Raw genomic sequence first — 15,273 nt, 5'->3', positions numbered from 1 at the left:
TTTTTAAGTAAGATCCTCTTGTCTTAAAAATGTATTCTCAAGAAAACACTTTATCCTTCTTGTCTTCTCTTTCTAAAAGCAATTCTGTATTTTATTTGGTTGTTCTGTTGCCTTAGAAGCTTCCAGAAGTTCTAAAATGTTAGTATGTTAATAAAAGGTTGGCAAATTGCATGGCCTTTCCAGGACACACATGTGGTGAATAAAATAGTCTTCATGTTGAAACAATATGGTGAAGAGTAACAAAGTTCTTGAAGAAGGTAGTGGATGAATAGCGTGTGTGCTCCTTGGGGAGACAGCCTTCCTGGCCTCTTAAAGCCTGAGTTTTAAGACAGTGTTGATGCCCGTTTGCAGAGGAAAGCCTCTGACCTAGGTTTGGAGGTCTAAAAGTGGGAGCTAGGCCTAAAGGCTGCAGGTGGAGCTTGGAAAATGGTCTTAGATCCTGCTCTTGCAGGAAGCTTCCTGCTGAGCACTGAGGACAGGCAGTGCTGAATAGTTCCAGTTCTCTCCTCCTAGCTCTCTTGAAAGGCAGGTAGAGGTAGTTAAAAAGCCTTGTGACATCTCAAAGTGAGGAACCATGAATGCTCCAGTGATGCTGTCTAAAATGCAGAAATCTGGAACCTGTGTTCACACTCTGCCTGGACGTGTGAATTAGAGAGTAAGTCCTATGAGGAGTGACTGAGGGAGCTGGGGGTGTTTAGTTGGAGAAAAGGAGGCTCAGGGGAGACCTTTACAACTACTTGAATCGAGGTTGTAACCAGGTGTTAGTCGGCCTCTTCTCCCAATTAGTCAGTAACAGGACAAGAGGAAATGGCCTCAAGCTGCACAGGGGGAGGTTCAGATTGGACATCAAGAGGAATTTCTTCACTGAATGCGTGGTTAAGCATTGAAATGGGCTGGCCAGAGAGGTCATTGAGTCACCATTCCTGGAGGTGTTCAAGGAATGATTGAATGTGGCACTCAGTGCCGTGGTCTGCTTAACCACCTGGTGTTCAGTCACAGGTTGGACTCGATGATCTCAGAGGTCTTTTCCAACCTAAATGATTTTATGATTCGGCCTCTGAAAAACTGAGTCTTTGGGGGTCTCACCACCATGCTCAGCTTCTGAATTGAAAGTACAGTAGAAACTTCATTTACAGTTGTTTTTCAGATTTTGAAAAGAGACAAAGTTTTGAGAAACTAAATAGATCAAGAACCTTAATGCGTGCAAATCCATGGAACCTGATGAGATACATTTGTAGGTCCTGGGGGAGCTTGTGGAAGAAGTGGCTAAGCCACTATCCAGCATACTTGAGAAGTTATGGCAATCTGGTGCAGTTCTCACTGACTGGAAAATGGAAAACATGGCCCCCATTTTCAAAAAAGGAAATGAAGAAGACCAGGGAACTGCAGATTGGTCAATCTTATCTCTGTGCCAGGCAGGGTCATGAAGCCAGTCCTCTTGGAAACTATACTAAGGCTAATGAAAAATAAGGAGGGAATTGGTGACAGCTAGTATGGTTTCACTAAGGGCAAATCATGCCTGACAATTTTGATGACATTCTGTGACAGTGCTACAGCATTGGTGAATGAGGGAAGAGCGACTGATGTCACTGATGTGCACTTGTGCAAAGAATTTGCACAATATCCATGCCTTTAAACTGGAAATACATGGATTTGACAGATGGCTCATTCAGTAGATAAGAAATTGGCTGTATGCCATGCCATGTATGACATGCAAAGAATTACGGTCAGTGGATTGATGTCCGAGTGGAGGCCAAGTGACAAGTGATGTTCCTTGGAGTTGGGATTGGGACCAGGCCTGTTTACCATCATTGCTGGGGACATGGACAGTGGGGTTGTGTGCACCCTCTGCAAGTTTGTGGATGGCACCAAATTGTGTGATACTGTCAACAAGCTGCAGGGAAGGGATGCCATCCAGGAGGACCTTGACAGAACAGAGGGGGGCCTGTGTGAACCTCATGAACTTCAACAAGGCAAAGTGCCAGATCTTGCAGCTGGGTTGTGGCAGTCCCAAGCACAAGTACAGGATGGGTGGGGAATGGATTGAGAACAGCCCTGCTGAGAAGAATTTGAGGGTGTTGGTACATAACCAGAACCATTGATCTACACATCTGACTGACTTGAGAAAATCCCCCCCTCCCCCACCAATGCTTTAATGTCTGTAAGACAAATTCGGAGGGGAGTTGGTTTTTAAATTTCAATTATCTCTCTTCTTGTTCATTTTGAAGAGGTTTCCTGTCATGTGGGAAGAATGCTTCTTTAATTAAAGCTGATTGGTGTTTTTTAACTAATAAACACTTAGTTGTAACTTTATTGAATTAAAAGCTCTTTATGTGGAAATTCTATCTCTAGCTTTTTAATTTAGCTTCATTTCTTTTAGGGGAGGAGTGAGGGAAACTGTGGAACAAACACTTATTTTTTTCTCAGTCAAGGTCAAAACGAAAATCTGTTCTTTTTGTTTATATTTATAAAAAAATTCTGCAAGTGTTTTGTGAAGTACCTCTACTTAGATGGAGAATTTTGATTCACCAGTTGTCAATCCTCTGTGAAAATACTTGTGAAGATCTGCTGAAGCATGGTCCAAATATAAATTTCTGGAAATCTCATTTCATACATGCTGAGCAGTGACTTTTTAGGGATTAGCTGCTTAACTACACAATGGTATTGAACGTGCTGGTTCTCACTGCAGGTGTACAGCAAGAATGCCCTGTAATTGCTCATTTTGCTTGCTAAGACTCTGTCATGTGGCTTGTTCTAGCTGGCAGAGAGTGATTTCTGTGCTCCGCAGCCCTGCTGGCTTGGCAGTCAGGAAGTAGAAGAGTCTAACAGGAATATACTGAAAATACCGGTACCCAACTCCTAATGCAGTCAGTGTAAAGTTCAAACTTACTTGAATCTCTTGCCTTGTAAGCTGCTTGTCTTGTATGTCTAACTCTGTGACACAAAGCTTGTTACAATTCTTTGACTTGAATGAATTCTGTGCTTTTTTATCTCTCCCATTATAAGATAATCTGTATTAACCACATCCGTCTGATGCACAAATTTACCTGTTTTCAGTTACATTTACACCATCTTCCTCTTCAGTATATATTCATCTGTATTCCATACCTTTTGGGTGCAATAAACTTTTGAAATTTGCTTTTGGGACTGAACTACTTTAGTTTATACCCAGCTGTCAGTATTCCTGGTTTGTTGCCTTTTACCCTAATTTTTCAGGAACCTTCTTGCCCTCTAGCAGAGCCCTAATTGCCAGCTGTTTACCTTTGACAGTAAAATTAACTGAAAAGTCTTTATAGTGATGCTTTGCTGTTTCCCAGTGGACTCTTTGGTTGTTCATTTATTAGTCTTTGACTGTTTACCTATTATGGGAAGATAGGAGTCATGTAAACATCAGAGTTTGTTAATGTGGTGAAAAATGGTGTCTTTAAAGTATTTTTTTGTAATAATACCTATCAATTTTGTAAGAGACTTCTAGTTTAAGGGGTCCTGACCCATTCTGGGACATTTTATAAAGCTAACTATCAGTAGACATTTGTTCCCTGTTTATCTAAAGAAGGAAAAATTGCAGGCAGCAAATACAATTTGTATACAGTTAATTCACTTGAATCAATACAGATAATAGCTGAAGTCTTATTATGAAGGTTGAGATTAGAGTGAAGCCTAGGGTTTGGGGGAGCCATATTGTATGTACAAAGCTCTGATTATAGAAGAAAGCTGATAGATGACTGCAATTTTCAGAGGGTGCTTCAGATGTTAGAATAGTTGCTGCTACAAGAAAGCTGCTGTTGCACCTAAATTCCACATGCTTTAACTAATTGATTCTTGGCACTAACCCTAAAGAATGCAAAAAACGAGGGAGTTAGATTTCTGCTGGCTTAAGTAGTTGTCTTGGTTTGGAAAGAGGTGTTTTCTAGGGAAGGCAGGAGCCTCCATTGAAATGGAAGATGTAAACCCCTTCCCTCCAAATTACTTTGAAATTAAAGGGCTCTCAGGCAAAGATCTGAGAATAGGAATAACATTTCTTTACTAGAAAAATTAAAATAAAAATTGCAGTGGTACAAAACAAAAACACTGACAGAGTCAGAATACAACCTGCCACTCTGTTGTTCAGGGTGTTGGTAGCAGTCCAGTTAAATCATGGCTGCCGTCCTGCTGGAGTGACAGATGTGGTTTTGTTGAAGCAATGATCCTGTAGAAGGGTGTATTTTTCCTCTGAGGGTCCAGTAGTGGTGAGATGGGTCTGGTCTTCCTCTGGGAATCCAGTGGAAACAGGCTGCCCTGCTGTTCTGACTCTCAGATTTTATCCAGGTAGGAATGCCTGGCTCCTCCCCCCTGGTGGAGCATCTCACAATGGGATGATGTAATTTTATCAGTATGAAGTGAGACACAATGGCCCATTAACAGATGATATCCCCCTGGAGGGAGGATGGGTGGTGGAAGATGCAGAATACTGCCTCACCTGGTTTTAACAGATGGTGATAGAACACATACTTTTGGTTACATCTTGCATTGCAGCCTAAGACAGTAGTTGAACCAATCTTCCACAGCATCACACAGGTACAGAACCATAGCATAAGGAAGGCAGCATCAGTGAGCAGGCAGTGGACTGGGTTGACCCATTTCAGCAGCAGTATCTGATAAACCAGATCTGCCACCTTATGTTCCCCTCTCTCTGGGGATCTGTCTGACAGATGGGCACTGACACTGAAGCACGAGCAAAGCCGAGGGGAGAGGAGCGAGCAGGAGAAACGGCGACAGCTTGAGCAGGGATACAGACCACATCCTTAGCATGATGTTCCAGGAGGGACTGCTTGTACTCCCAGTTTCAGAAGATTCACTAATTAAATGGCAGCTTTCTCATGGTGGAAAAAAAGTACTTCATAATCTAGAAGGAGCTGAAGAAAAAGGATCTGTGCTCTGAGCTTGAGCTGTTAATACCAGTTGGATCAGACCATGATGGCTTTTGCATAGTTTGCCAGTTGATGTATTAATATGTATGTTTAATTTCACTTTTTACTGATTCTTTTAGGTGGTCGCACAAGGCATTGCTGCACAGGTTTTCACAACCAAAAGTGGAAGATACAGGAGAAAATTCATTAATTGCTGTTCTGATAGGCGTACTCTCTGCTGTCATAGTCAAACTGCTATGAGATCAGTCTGCATTTCTGCTTCAGAGAGTACTGAAATGGCATCTTGAGAAGTTTCTGCTTTGTTTCTCATTGACATTTTTGAAAAATAGTAGACTACAGCATCCAATGGGATCCTTGAATTCTAACATCTGATGTTACAGTTGTAGGCAGTAATAGTTGTCTCTTTTCCAAAATAGTGATTTTTTTTTTTAGCTGTCCCATGAGCATTTTACTGAAATTCTTTTTAACCTGGTTTTGAGTGTACATCTGGTTCTATCTGTCAACTTTGATTTTCAAAGATCACCTACTCCAAGTTCAAGCCCAACCCATAAGGAAGAGAAAGAGGCAAAGGTGGCAGCAGGCATGATGAACGTGGTATTCCTGAAAAACCTTGAGCATTAAAGGGAGGCATTCTCAAGGTGGAAGCAGGATCAAGTGACCTGAGGGGAGTATAGATACACTCTTTGAGTATGCAGGGATGGGGTTAGGAAGGATTAAACCCACCTAGAGTGAAATCTGGTGAGCAACAAGAAAGATTTCTGCTTGAACACCAGCAGCAGAAGAGAGTGTGAAGAAAATGGAGCCTGACTCTTGTCAGGGTGCTCAGTGAACAGGCAAGAGGCAATGGGCACAAACTGAAATAGAAGAAATATCTTTTAAAAATAAGAAAAATCGTTTTCACAGTGAGACAGTCAAGCCCTGGAACAGGTTTCTGGAGAGGTTGTGGATTCTCCAGCTGTGGAGATACTCAAAACCTGGCTGTCCATGGTCCTTAGCAGTCTGCTGTGGGTGACCCAGCTTTGAGCAGTGGGGTTGGACTAGAGGGGCTCCAGAGGTCCTTTCCAGCTGTAAAGGCTGTGTAATCCTGTGAATTCTGATGTTAAATTATTTCTTTTTCCAATGACACAGGGCAAAGTAGTTTAAAGATTTGAGAATATAATCAGGTCAGTTACATTTGTAAACCAAATAGAAAATTTTAGGAATAACACTTTTGTGTAGAGAGTTACAGTAAAAATGAAATACGAGCTTCTGCCAGTGGATTGATGCTTTAAGACCATATCAGTACTGTGTTTTCATACTTTGCATAACTTTAGTAGTTTTACATAAAACAAGTCTCCAGTGTGAAGAGTCAGCTTACTGAAGTGTCATCTTTACTTACTAATCTTCCTTTGACATCCATTGCAAGGAACCTAATTATTCTGGGATATGGATCTTTCTCCAAGTGCTCTGCAAGATTGTAGTGATTCCCAGCTGATTTAGGTTCTGGCAGTCTGTGACTGTGGCAACAGGAGATGGTGTTCAGGGAGAGAATAACATGGCTGGCCTCTTCCCCAACATCAAGAATCATTGTTTTAAGGTATTAGATGGTACACCCCTTTAAATTGGGCGTATTCATTTATGGCTTTCCTGTCCCAATTTGTCTAATTCTTTTTGTGATGGTTCCCAGCACTTTTTGGCTATACAGCTGCTGCATGTCATGGTGATGGTTCCAGGGAATTTTGACTTCAAGAGCTCCTTCCTGAGCTGTACCTGCCAGCTGATACAGTTGTAATTGTTCCAACTGCACTTGTCAATTGGTTAAAAGTGTTTAAAGAACTCGGGAAAGAAACATGGAAATGCAGCAGGCTGTTCTGAGGAATTTCGTTATTATGTGTCAGCTACATAACAGCAATAGTCAAAAAACAAGATTGTTGTCTTAAAAACAGTTCAGTAGTTACAAAAAAGCTTCTGCAAGTGTGAAATATGTATTTGACATCCTCCTTCACTAAGGTTTAAATTCTGGAGTATGCTACCACTGAGGAGACAATCAAGAGTGAGCTGTTTGCTCCTGGTCGGTGGAGTGAAAAGATCTTTCAGGAGATCGGTGCCAGTGCAGGCAGGTGGAGAAGAAGAGGCTTAGGCATGGTAGGCAGAGATTCTGGTTTTACTCTTGCACTTCCTGGTCTCTTTCAGCCTAGTCTGTTTAATATGTAGTAGGCTTTGTGCAATGAGTTATATCACATATTGGCAAAATATGGTTTGCTTGGATATTGGTGTTCTTATGCAGATTATCCTGACAGTGTTTCCTTTGGAAACCCCAAATAAGTAAGTAGTAGAAGTGTGTCTTAGATGTTTAGTGCACGTTTCTCCTAAGGACTAGTTGAGAGAAGAATTGATCAGTTACAATCTGGTTATTAACCTTGTATATACTTACCAAATGCCCTGGACATGAAAATATGGAAGGAATGGTACAATGTGTACATAGATGGTGATTTACGTACAGTTAGAAAGAGTGCAGAGCTTGTAAAGGTTTATCCAAAGACCTGCACATGCTATCCACTTGTCAATGAATAGAATTTTTCTCATTGTTGTTCTTAAAGATATCTGTGAATCAGAATTGAACAAATAAAGTTAAAAAGTATGGAAAGCTTCTGGCTAGATATAGGTATGTTTCTTTTCTTTTTGATTGGAAGATTGCTTGGGTATCCAGAGTGCAGCAAAGGTTGGGATTGCATTGGCAAAGTATATATGATGTGCTAGATTAAAGAAGGTGCATGTACACGTATATCTTTTTTGTTACATTGAATGTCTGTGTATAAATGCTTCTCTCCAAGCATTTCACCAATGTTGTTCTTTAAAGGCACATGTAATTTAAATTAAGCCTGTTCTATGTCTTTAATTGCTGTCTGAAAACTAGTAACAAGGTGGTTCTATTTTTTTCATAATCAGTAAATCTATTAGGTGGAAATGACTTGATGAAGCATCATTTTTTAAAGAGACAGCTTATCTATGAATTGCATAATCCAATTTAAAGGGAAAAAGAGTTTTTAATTGTGTCTTGTAACTGTGTTTTTTCCTATAGTAGCAAAGGTTCCTTCCCCAAAAGGCCTGAAATAATAGAATTTTAGTAAGATAACAGATGATAGAGTCATGCAATGGTTTGGGTGGGCGAGACCTTATAAATCATCTAGTTCCAACCCTCTTGTCATGGGCAGACACCTTCCACTAGACTTGATTGGAGTCCCATCCAACCTGGCCTTGAACAGTTCCAGGGATGAGGCATCCACAACTTCTCTGGGCAACCTGTTCCTGTGCCTCACCACCCTCACAGCAAAGAATTTCTTCCTAATATTTAATCTAAAATTACACTCCTTCATCTTAAGGTCATCTCCCTTGTCCTATATCTACATGCCCTTGCCAAAAACTCCTGTTTGTCTTGACAGCTGTGGTTTTGTTGTGATTATTATACTTCATAATGTACCATATTTTTTTTAATATAGTCAAGTAACACTGACAGACTGTCACTGCCATTCTTACTGGATCCTGTGAAGAAGAGCAGCAACTTTCATATTCTGTGCTTGGCACACTCGTGTGTGTTTTTGTGGGCATGCTATTGAAATAAAAATAGCCTATACCTAGTTATTTTGCCTTGAGGGAGGGAGACTCAAACCCTTAATAAAGTTTAAAAAGTAATTTATGCTGTAAGCTTAATGGTCACAGTAAATATAGAGAACACACCGTAGTGCACTAGTGCCACATCTTACATTGCACTCGTGAGCCAATGCTCTCACCCTTCATGAGTGCAGGGCTGGAAGTTGTAGTTTAGTGCTTACAGAGAGGGACACAGATGTGTAAAGCAGGTTAAATTTAAAGAGTTTCATATTGCATGTGGCTGTCCTGTCTGTTGGGACTCTTTCTAGACATGACAGTTTGTTTCATTTCTTGTCTACAGAAGCCCTTTAAACTGTCCCTAAAGCTGCCTAGATTCCCTTCTTACTGTGATACATTAAAATGGAGCCCAGCTGTACCCACTGAGATCACAAAACCACGAGGATTTGTATTGTTTGCTCAGCAAGGAAGAGCTCCTGCTGCAGTAACTGGGCCGGCCCTTTTCCCACGCCTGGCCATCCTCTGCAGCTCTGTGGAGTGGCTCTCTGCCAGCAGCCCCACATGCAGGGACACAGCCACTGCTGCCTGTCAGCCAGTCCCACGGTGCCTGTGAGTCTGTCGCTCACACTGATGAGGATTTACTTCTCTGTAGGTCCAAGGTGCAAGTTTCCGGGGTTGGAAGGAAGTGACATCTATGTTCAATAAAGATGATGAACAGCAGTTGCTAGCAGGATGCAAGTCTCCAAAATCCAAAGGGTGAGTAGAACCATTTGGTCTATCTGCTAATAAAATGCACTCACTAGAATGGAAAATAGCTGTGCAGAGTAATGGAGCTGGATGCTGAGAAGAGCAGTGTCCCACTGCTGGAAGTCAAATTGACACAGAAAACTCTATGGGCAAAGCTATATATACATTAAGTTTACAATGAATAAGGCATGCTGTATTAGGAAATGACAAATGATATTTTTCACATTTTTAGGTTTGTCAGGAAGAAAAACTAATTTAGCTGCATAATAATTTTTGTTACTGTAGAAAAGTAGTAAAGGCTTGTAAGTAGAGGGGTCATTCTCACACTTTCCTCTTAGGGATTAATTATGGTTGAGTTTACAAATTCCCTTTTTTACATTCCTTACTCTCTCTTTTGAAGTCTTACTACACCTAGAAAGGTTAAGTGGAGTAGCTGTAGCAGGATGTGCAGGTCTTCCTGCTGGCACTGAGCTGTGTTTTGGCATAGCTGTGTGCTGGCATGGGGAGAGCAGCTCCCTGGACAGAGCACCTTGCAGGACAGCCCATCCTCCTGTTACAAGTACCTGGAGGCTTTACCTACATGTGCTACCTCAGCACCTTGCTTACAAACCAAATGTACCATACAGCGTAGATCTGTTCCTGCCAAATGTTACCTTCTGTAAGACTTGCTCTAGCAGGCTTTGGCTCCAGTTTACTTTGAAATAAATGTGTTTCAGAATGCGAGTGTGTATATATATGCATGTAGGGGGTGTATGCATATAAATAAACAATTTAGTATATAAATCCATATATTTTATTTCCTTATTTTGAGCCTGTTCCATCAAAGTTCCCAGCTACTATCCCTATGCAATTTTATGTTATTAAGACACTAGGTTCCTGCAATAATGCTTTGCAATTGATGCTGAATATAGGAATCAAGTAATGCAATGAAGTATGTTAACAGAGTTACCACCAAGGTGGAAAGCTTTTTTGGTATTACTATAAGAACTGCCTGTTTTTTAAGTTTGGGATATTTTTCTTTAATTATATACCACAATTTGTACTTTACTTTTAAAGACACATGCAACTTTTAAGTGTGCTGTTTACAAAATACAAGAAAAGTGTTTTGAGTCTGTGTCTGGTTTTAGCAAGATGAAAATTCTGAAGAATCATAAATTCAAAATCCAGTAAAGGAGAAGTGATTTTTAAAGGTATTGGTTGAGTTGCTTCTGTTTAAATATAATACAGCAAAGCTTTCTTTAATGGAACAAAGCTTTTTTAATATAAATGTTTAAAAGAGATTCCGTAGTGGTTTAGTTGTGGCTAAGGAATTGATATGCTACTACAGATAATGTTTTCAATTTGCTTTTTACCTCATTGAACCCTAAAGGTTGTGTCCTTCACCTCTGGTGTTAAACCTTTCCTTGTGGCCCATTATTTGATTATTTATATAAAATAAAGTTATGCATAAACATTTGACACTCTGTAATTTAAATATTTCACGCTGCAAAATTATTCAGGTTGAAAATTTTTAATGAGATATGAAAAGTGACAATATGAGTCAATTTCAAATGTCTGAGAGAGAAGTTACAGTTATTTTTTGGGTTTGGGAGGGGGATTTTGAGAGTTCTTACCAGAAATACAAAACAGCTGTTTTCACATTATTGTGTGGATCTTCATGAAAGTATTAATAAAAAGCCTGGTATCTTTAAAGTCCTAATACTGTGTACATCAACTATTTTAGGGTATAAGGTTTAACTGGCAAGGTTGCAACAGGTTTATGAAACTGAATAACATAGTGACTGTTAAAGCTGGTGTTAGAACATTTTCATTTTCCTTCTACTATTGTAGTCCTAGGGGTTTTTTAAATTTTTGTTTTGTTTGGTTTTTTTGTTTGGTTAAAGTCCTAAATTGTTCAAATGCATCCTAAAATACTTTGTACATTTCCAAAGGCAGCTCTGTGGAATTCACTCCACAGGAATGGGGTGGGGATGGTGGTGTGTCAGTTCTCTTGTAATAGCAAATAACCATACCCAGTCCTCTTCTGATTTATCACTGCAAGATTCTGCTGTGTTTAGGTTTATGTGCATGTGAGGGTGTTTTTCCTGAAGCTGACAGCAATGGATGTGCTGCCACAGGCTGACAATGCTTGGCACTCCTTACTGTAAAACATAATTTAATTGAATGCTTATTAATAACCACTACATAGATTGTTAAATGAAGGAGTTAATCACCACATCATTGTTATTTTCTAGAACAAACCTAAAATTAAAAGAAGAGATGAAGTCTGAAAAGAAGCCAGGTTTTTGGGACAGTTTGGTGATAAAGCAGAATGTTCCATCTAGGAAACCAGATGAGATTGAGGGATGGGAACCACCACAGATCACCACTGCTGACTCTACCAGTGGTGCAGCAACTCCTTTAAGTGACTATACAGCCTGGTCAGGCTGGGAAGATGAAACCAAAGGCTCCACAAAATACACAAACCTGGCCAGCTCAGGAAACAGTTCCAGGTGGAGTATCAAATCAGCTGGAAAGCTGGTTAGTATTAGACGTCAGAGCAAAGGTAATCTTACTGACAACTGGGAAGAACTAGAATGATACTGGTAATGTGAAATACTTTATACGTAAGAAGAGAACAGTTCCATGATTTACTCACTTGTTTAAACCAAAATCAAATCTGCTCAATATTGCACCTTTATACAGTACTTTGTTTTATTCAGATTGTTACAAATTTTTGCTCACCTGATAGAAAATTTTCTTATTACATTGTTAATAGTTATGTTTTCCACACTGAAAAAAAAAGTAGAGAATCTATTTTGTGCCTATACTTCACATTCAGACTCTGCAGTATGTCAGATTGTTGGTTTTACCAAAAAAAAAAAAGTAATTCCTTAGTGAATGTATACACTGGTTGTAAATTTGACTGCCTTATGAAGGAACTTCCAGTAGCTTGAGGTCCTGCTTCTTTTCTGGTATTTGAGGGCAAAATTTTAGTTTTGATGCTGTCCCTTTTAAGCTAAGAATACTGATAAGTTGCTTGTAGGAAGAGTGCTCGTACTCAGTACTGTTTTCCAAATCTTCAGCCTCAGCATATGCTTCAGCTTGTGCATACAAGATGCTTACTGCCACATTGGGCTGTACTTTGTGTGACATGGGAAAAAACCATTCTAGTGCAATTCCTTCCATTGCAAGATTGTCACCAGCACTTGGGTAAAATGGGTCTTGCAGAGTTGGGGTCTTTTTGTGTTTTGGATTCTTTTTTTCCTATGTGGGGTTTTGGTTGGGGTGGGGTTTTTTGTTTTTTTTTGGTTGGTTTGTTTGTTTGTTTTGGTTGTATTTTTGGGTGGGTTTTTTTTTTGTGTGTGTGTGGTGGTTTTTTTTATGGTTTTTGTTGTTGTTGTTTTGTTTTTGGGTTTTTTGGGGTTTTTTTTCTGTTTTGTTTTGTTTTTTGGTTTCGGGGTTTTTTTTGTTGTTGGTTTGGTTTGGTTTGGTTTTTTTTTTGGTTGTTGGTTTTTGTTTTATTTTGGTTTTGATTGGTTTTTGGTTTTTTGAATATTGAACTTTTTTTGACAAAGATAAGCTTCTCAATTTTTAAGATGCATCTTATGCCAAAAATAGAAGTGATTGAAAATTTGGAAAACAGCACTGAGCAAAGTGTAAGATGATCTCAATATTCTGAGGGAATATTGAATCTGGATATAGGAATAAGTTACTTCTTAGGAAAGGGCATATGTTTTCGTTTCTTTACAATAGCTGATCCTTGTTCTACAAACAACTTTTTTGGTTTTGACTGTGTTTCCTTTCTTCCCACTGCATAAGCAATGATTGAATTATACTCTGGCATTTTCAGGGTAGCTGAGTAACTGAGCCATTGCAAATATGTGCATGCACACAATTTCTGAAGCATTTTTGTTGAAAAGTTCCATCTTATTAGCTACTGATACTTTAATTGTTTGGTAAAAGAAGGTGAAACATTAAACTTGAGATTTGAAATGTATATATGCCTAATAAAAGTGCCTCTTTTTAGCATATTCTCACTAGTGGTGCAGCTGATGTCAGATCCAAAGTTAGTTTCTATTTTGTTTATGTGATCCACACAAAGACTACTTTAACATTCATGAATGAAAATCAAACCAAAAGTTTCATAAGAAGTGAACAGTAGGCCTTTTCTCTCCTGATTGTTAAGCTGGAGTAACAGAACTGAAATTTGACTGTCTAGCAATATGGCCAGTGTGTCAGAAGATGAAGCTAGCAGGTTAGAGAAAAACAGCATTTTTACAAGTATGGACAGACCTTTATACTACAGATGTCTTGTAAACATATTTTTGGAAGACGCTTATGCTGATGAAAAGGGATGCATGCAATTTTTTTCTAAGCTTGTTTCTGTTACTGCTCCATCACTCTTCCCTTAGCTCTCTCTTTCTCCTTTCTCCCCCAATCCATGTATAGTTTTCTGGCTTGCAGTTCCTGCATAGCTCTTTTTTGGAGATTCCTGCTGAGATGTGCCTGGAGGGAAACTGCAGCAAAATGGTTTCAGTTGGTTGGGTTTTTTTTTTTTTTCCTAATACTGATTGGATGCTAAAAGACATTGCTCTTAAGTTTACAAAAAGGAACGGTGATGTTTTGTGCTACAAAACAGAATCTTGCAACTGGCAAATGTACTTGTAAAAATTGCATTAGATATTAAAAAATATTAATAGGGGAGGAAAGGTTAGCATTTATATTGCATTGTTAGTCTGTGAGTAACCTGTTTTTGCCTTGGACAAGTATGTATGCTGAGGTTAATTATAGGAAAGAATTAGTATTCTTGGGTAAAGTATGCTGCATTTTATAGTTTATGGAATACCTTCTAAGGCATGAGCTAATATTTAATTTGGTTGTTGGTGCTGATCTGAAAAAACAGAAAAAGCTCTGTTAGCAGCCCTTAATATTTTGCTCTCAAAGATGGACTGAGAACTTTTAATTTCACTCCTGAAGAAACTATTTATACTGTGACCAGTAAGGGTTTTGCCTTGCACATTATACTGTCAAGTGCCTGTTTCTCACCTTGATGATGTGTTTGATGCACAGCTTAACTGCAACCTTTTTCAATTTGTTTTTAGATGTATGATAAGGAATATGCTCACAAATCTGAAGTCTATTATAAAACAAAAGTGGGAAATTGAGATATGTAAAATTCCAGTTTCACTCCTAGTGATGAAAGTTTTGATGTGCTTTTTAAGTGGTATTTCCTCAGAAATAACCATTTTAAGGATCAACATTATTAAATTTAATATAATTTATTGTTATGTTTTAATAATGTATTTGTCTGTTATAAACATGAGAATTTTCCTTCTCATGTTTATAAATGTGTCTGAATTTTCAGGATGGGGTCCTTTCATCTTTTACTTTTGTTAGATGCTTAACTACATTAAATGTTATAAGCTTAAGCTATACACAGCTCCATATGTGGAATAAGTGTAGAAAATGTCCCTTAATATTTGTTTTGAAATTGCATTTCAATCTATGTGAAATGTTTTAGAAGAAGGTAGCATTAAGATTGTATGATAAGATTGCACAAAATAAAATATAGTTTATATTGCTTTCTCGTAGCCAATCTGCATGATTGTTGGCGTGGTTTTAATGGGAATTAAAAGCTTTCTGTGGCTGTTACTGGTCACTTAGCTCTGAGCAAAGTTCTTTCCGAGTATTTTTATTTATTAGCATCATTTGCAAAAAGAAAAGTAGTATTTTCCATATGAATAAAGATTTAGTTTGAACTGAAATGCTTTATTCTTTGACTTTTTTTGGTCCTGGTGTATTTGTCATGTGAAAATGTTTACATTTGCTTGGGCAGTTTTGGCCACCACAATATAAGAAAGATAATTAAACTATTAGAAGGTGTCCAAAGGAGGGCAGCAAAGGTGGTGAAGGGCCTTGAGGAGAAGCTGTATGAGGAGCGGCTGAGGTCACTTGGTCTGTTCAGCCTGGAGGAGACTGAGGGGAGACCTCACTGCAGTTACAGCTTCTTGTAAGGGGAAGGGGAGGGGCAGACACTGATCTCTCC

The 15,273-nt window shown here is 39.0% G+C and overlaps 1 protein-coding gene across 2 annotated transcripts in view; it reads left to right on the top strand.

Moving 5' to 3' along the window:
- TDRP (testis development related protein) overlaps positions 1-15,007 on the top strand; it is a 28,558-nt gene extending 13,551 nt beyond the window's left edge. For both annotated transcript variants that reach the window (XM_063389321.1, XM_063389320.1), the window contains 2 exons: positions 9,151-9,254; positions 11,480-15,007. In XM_063389321.1, coding sequence (XP_063245391.1) covers positions 9,151-9,254; positions 11,480-11,825 — 450 coding nt within the window. In that variant the 3' untranslated portion in view covers positions 11,826-15,007. The remainder of the gene's footprint in view (positions 1-9,150; positions 9,255-11,479) is intronic.
- Positions 15,008-15,273: the final 266 nt, after the last annotated feature.

The sequence above is a fragment of the Prinia subflava genome, chromosome 2 (assembly GCF_021018805.1).
Source record: "Prinia subflava isolate CZ2003 ecotype Zambia chromosome 2, Cam_Psub_1.2, whole genome shotgun sequence".
Taxonomy (NCBI): Eukaryota; Metazoa; Chordata; class Aves; order Passeriformes; family Cisticolidae; genus Prinia; species Prinia subflava.
The sequence above is the reverse complement of the archived record's forward strand: the minus strand, read 5'-3'. Positions and strand labels throughout refer to the sequence as shown.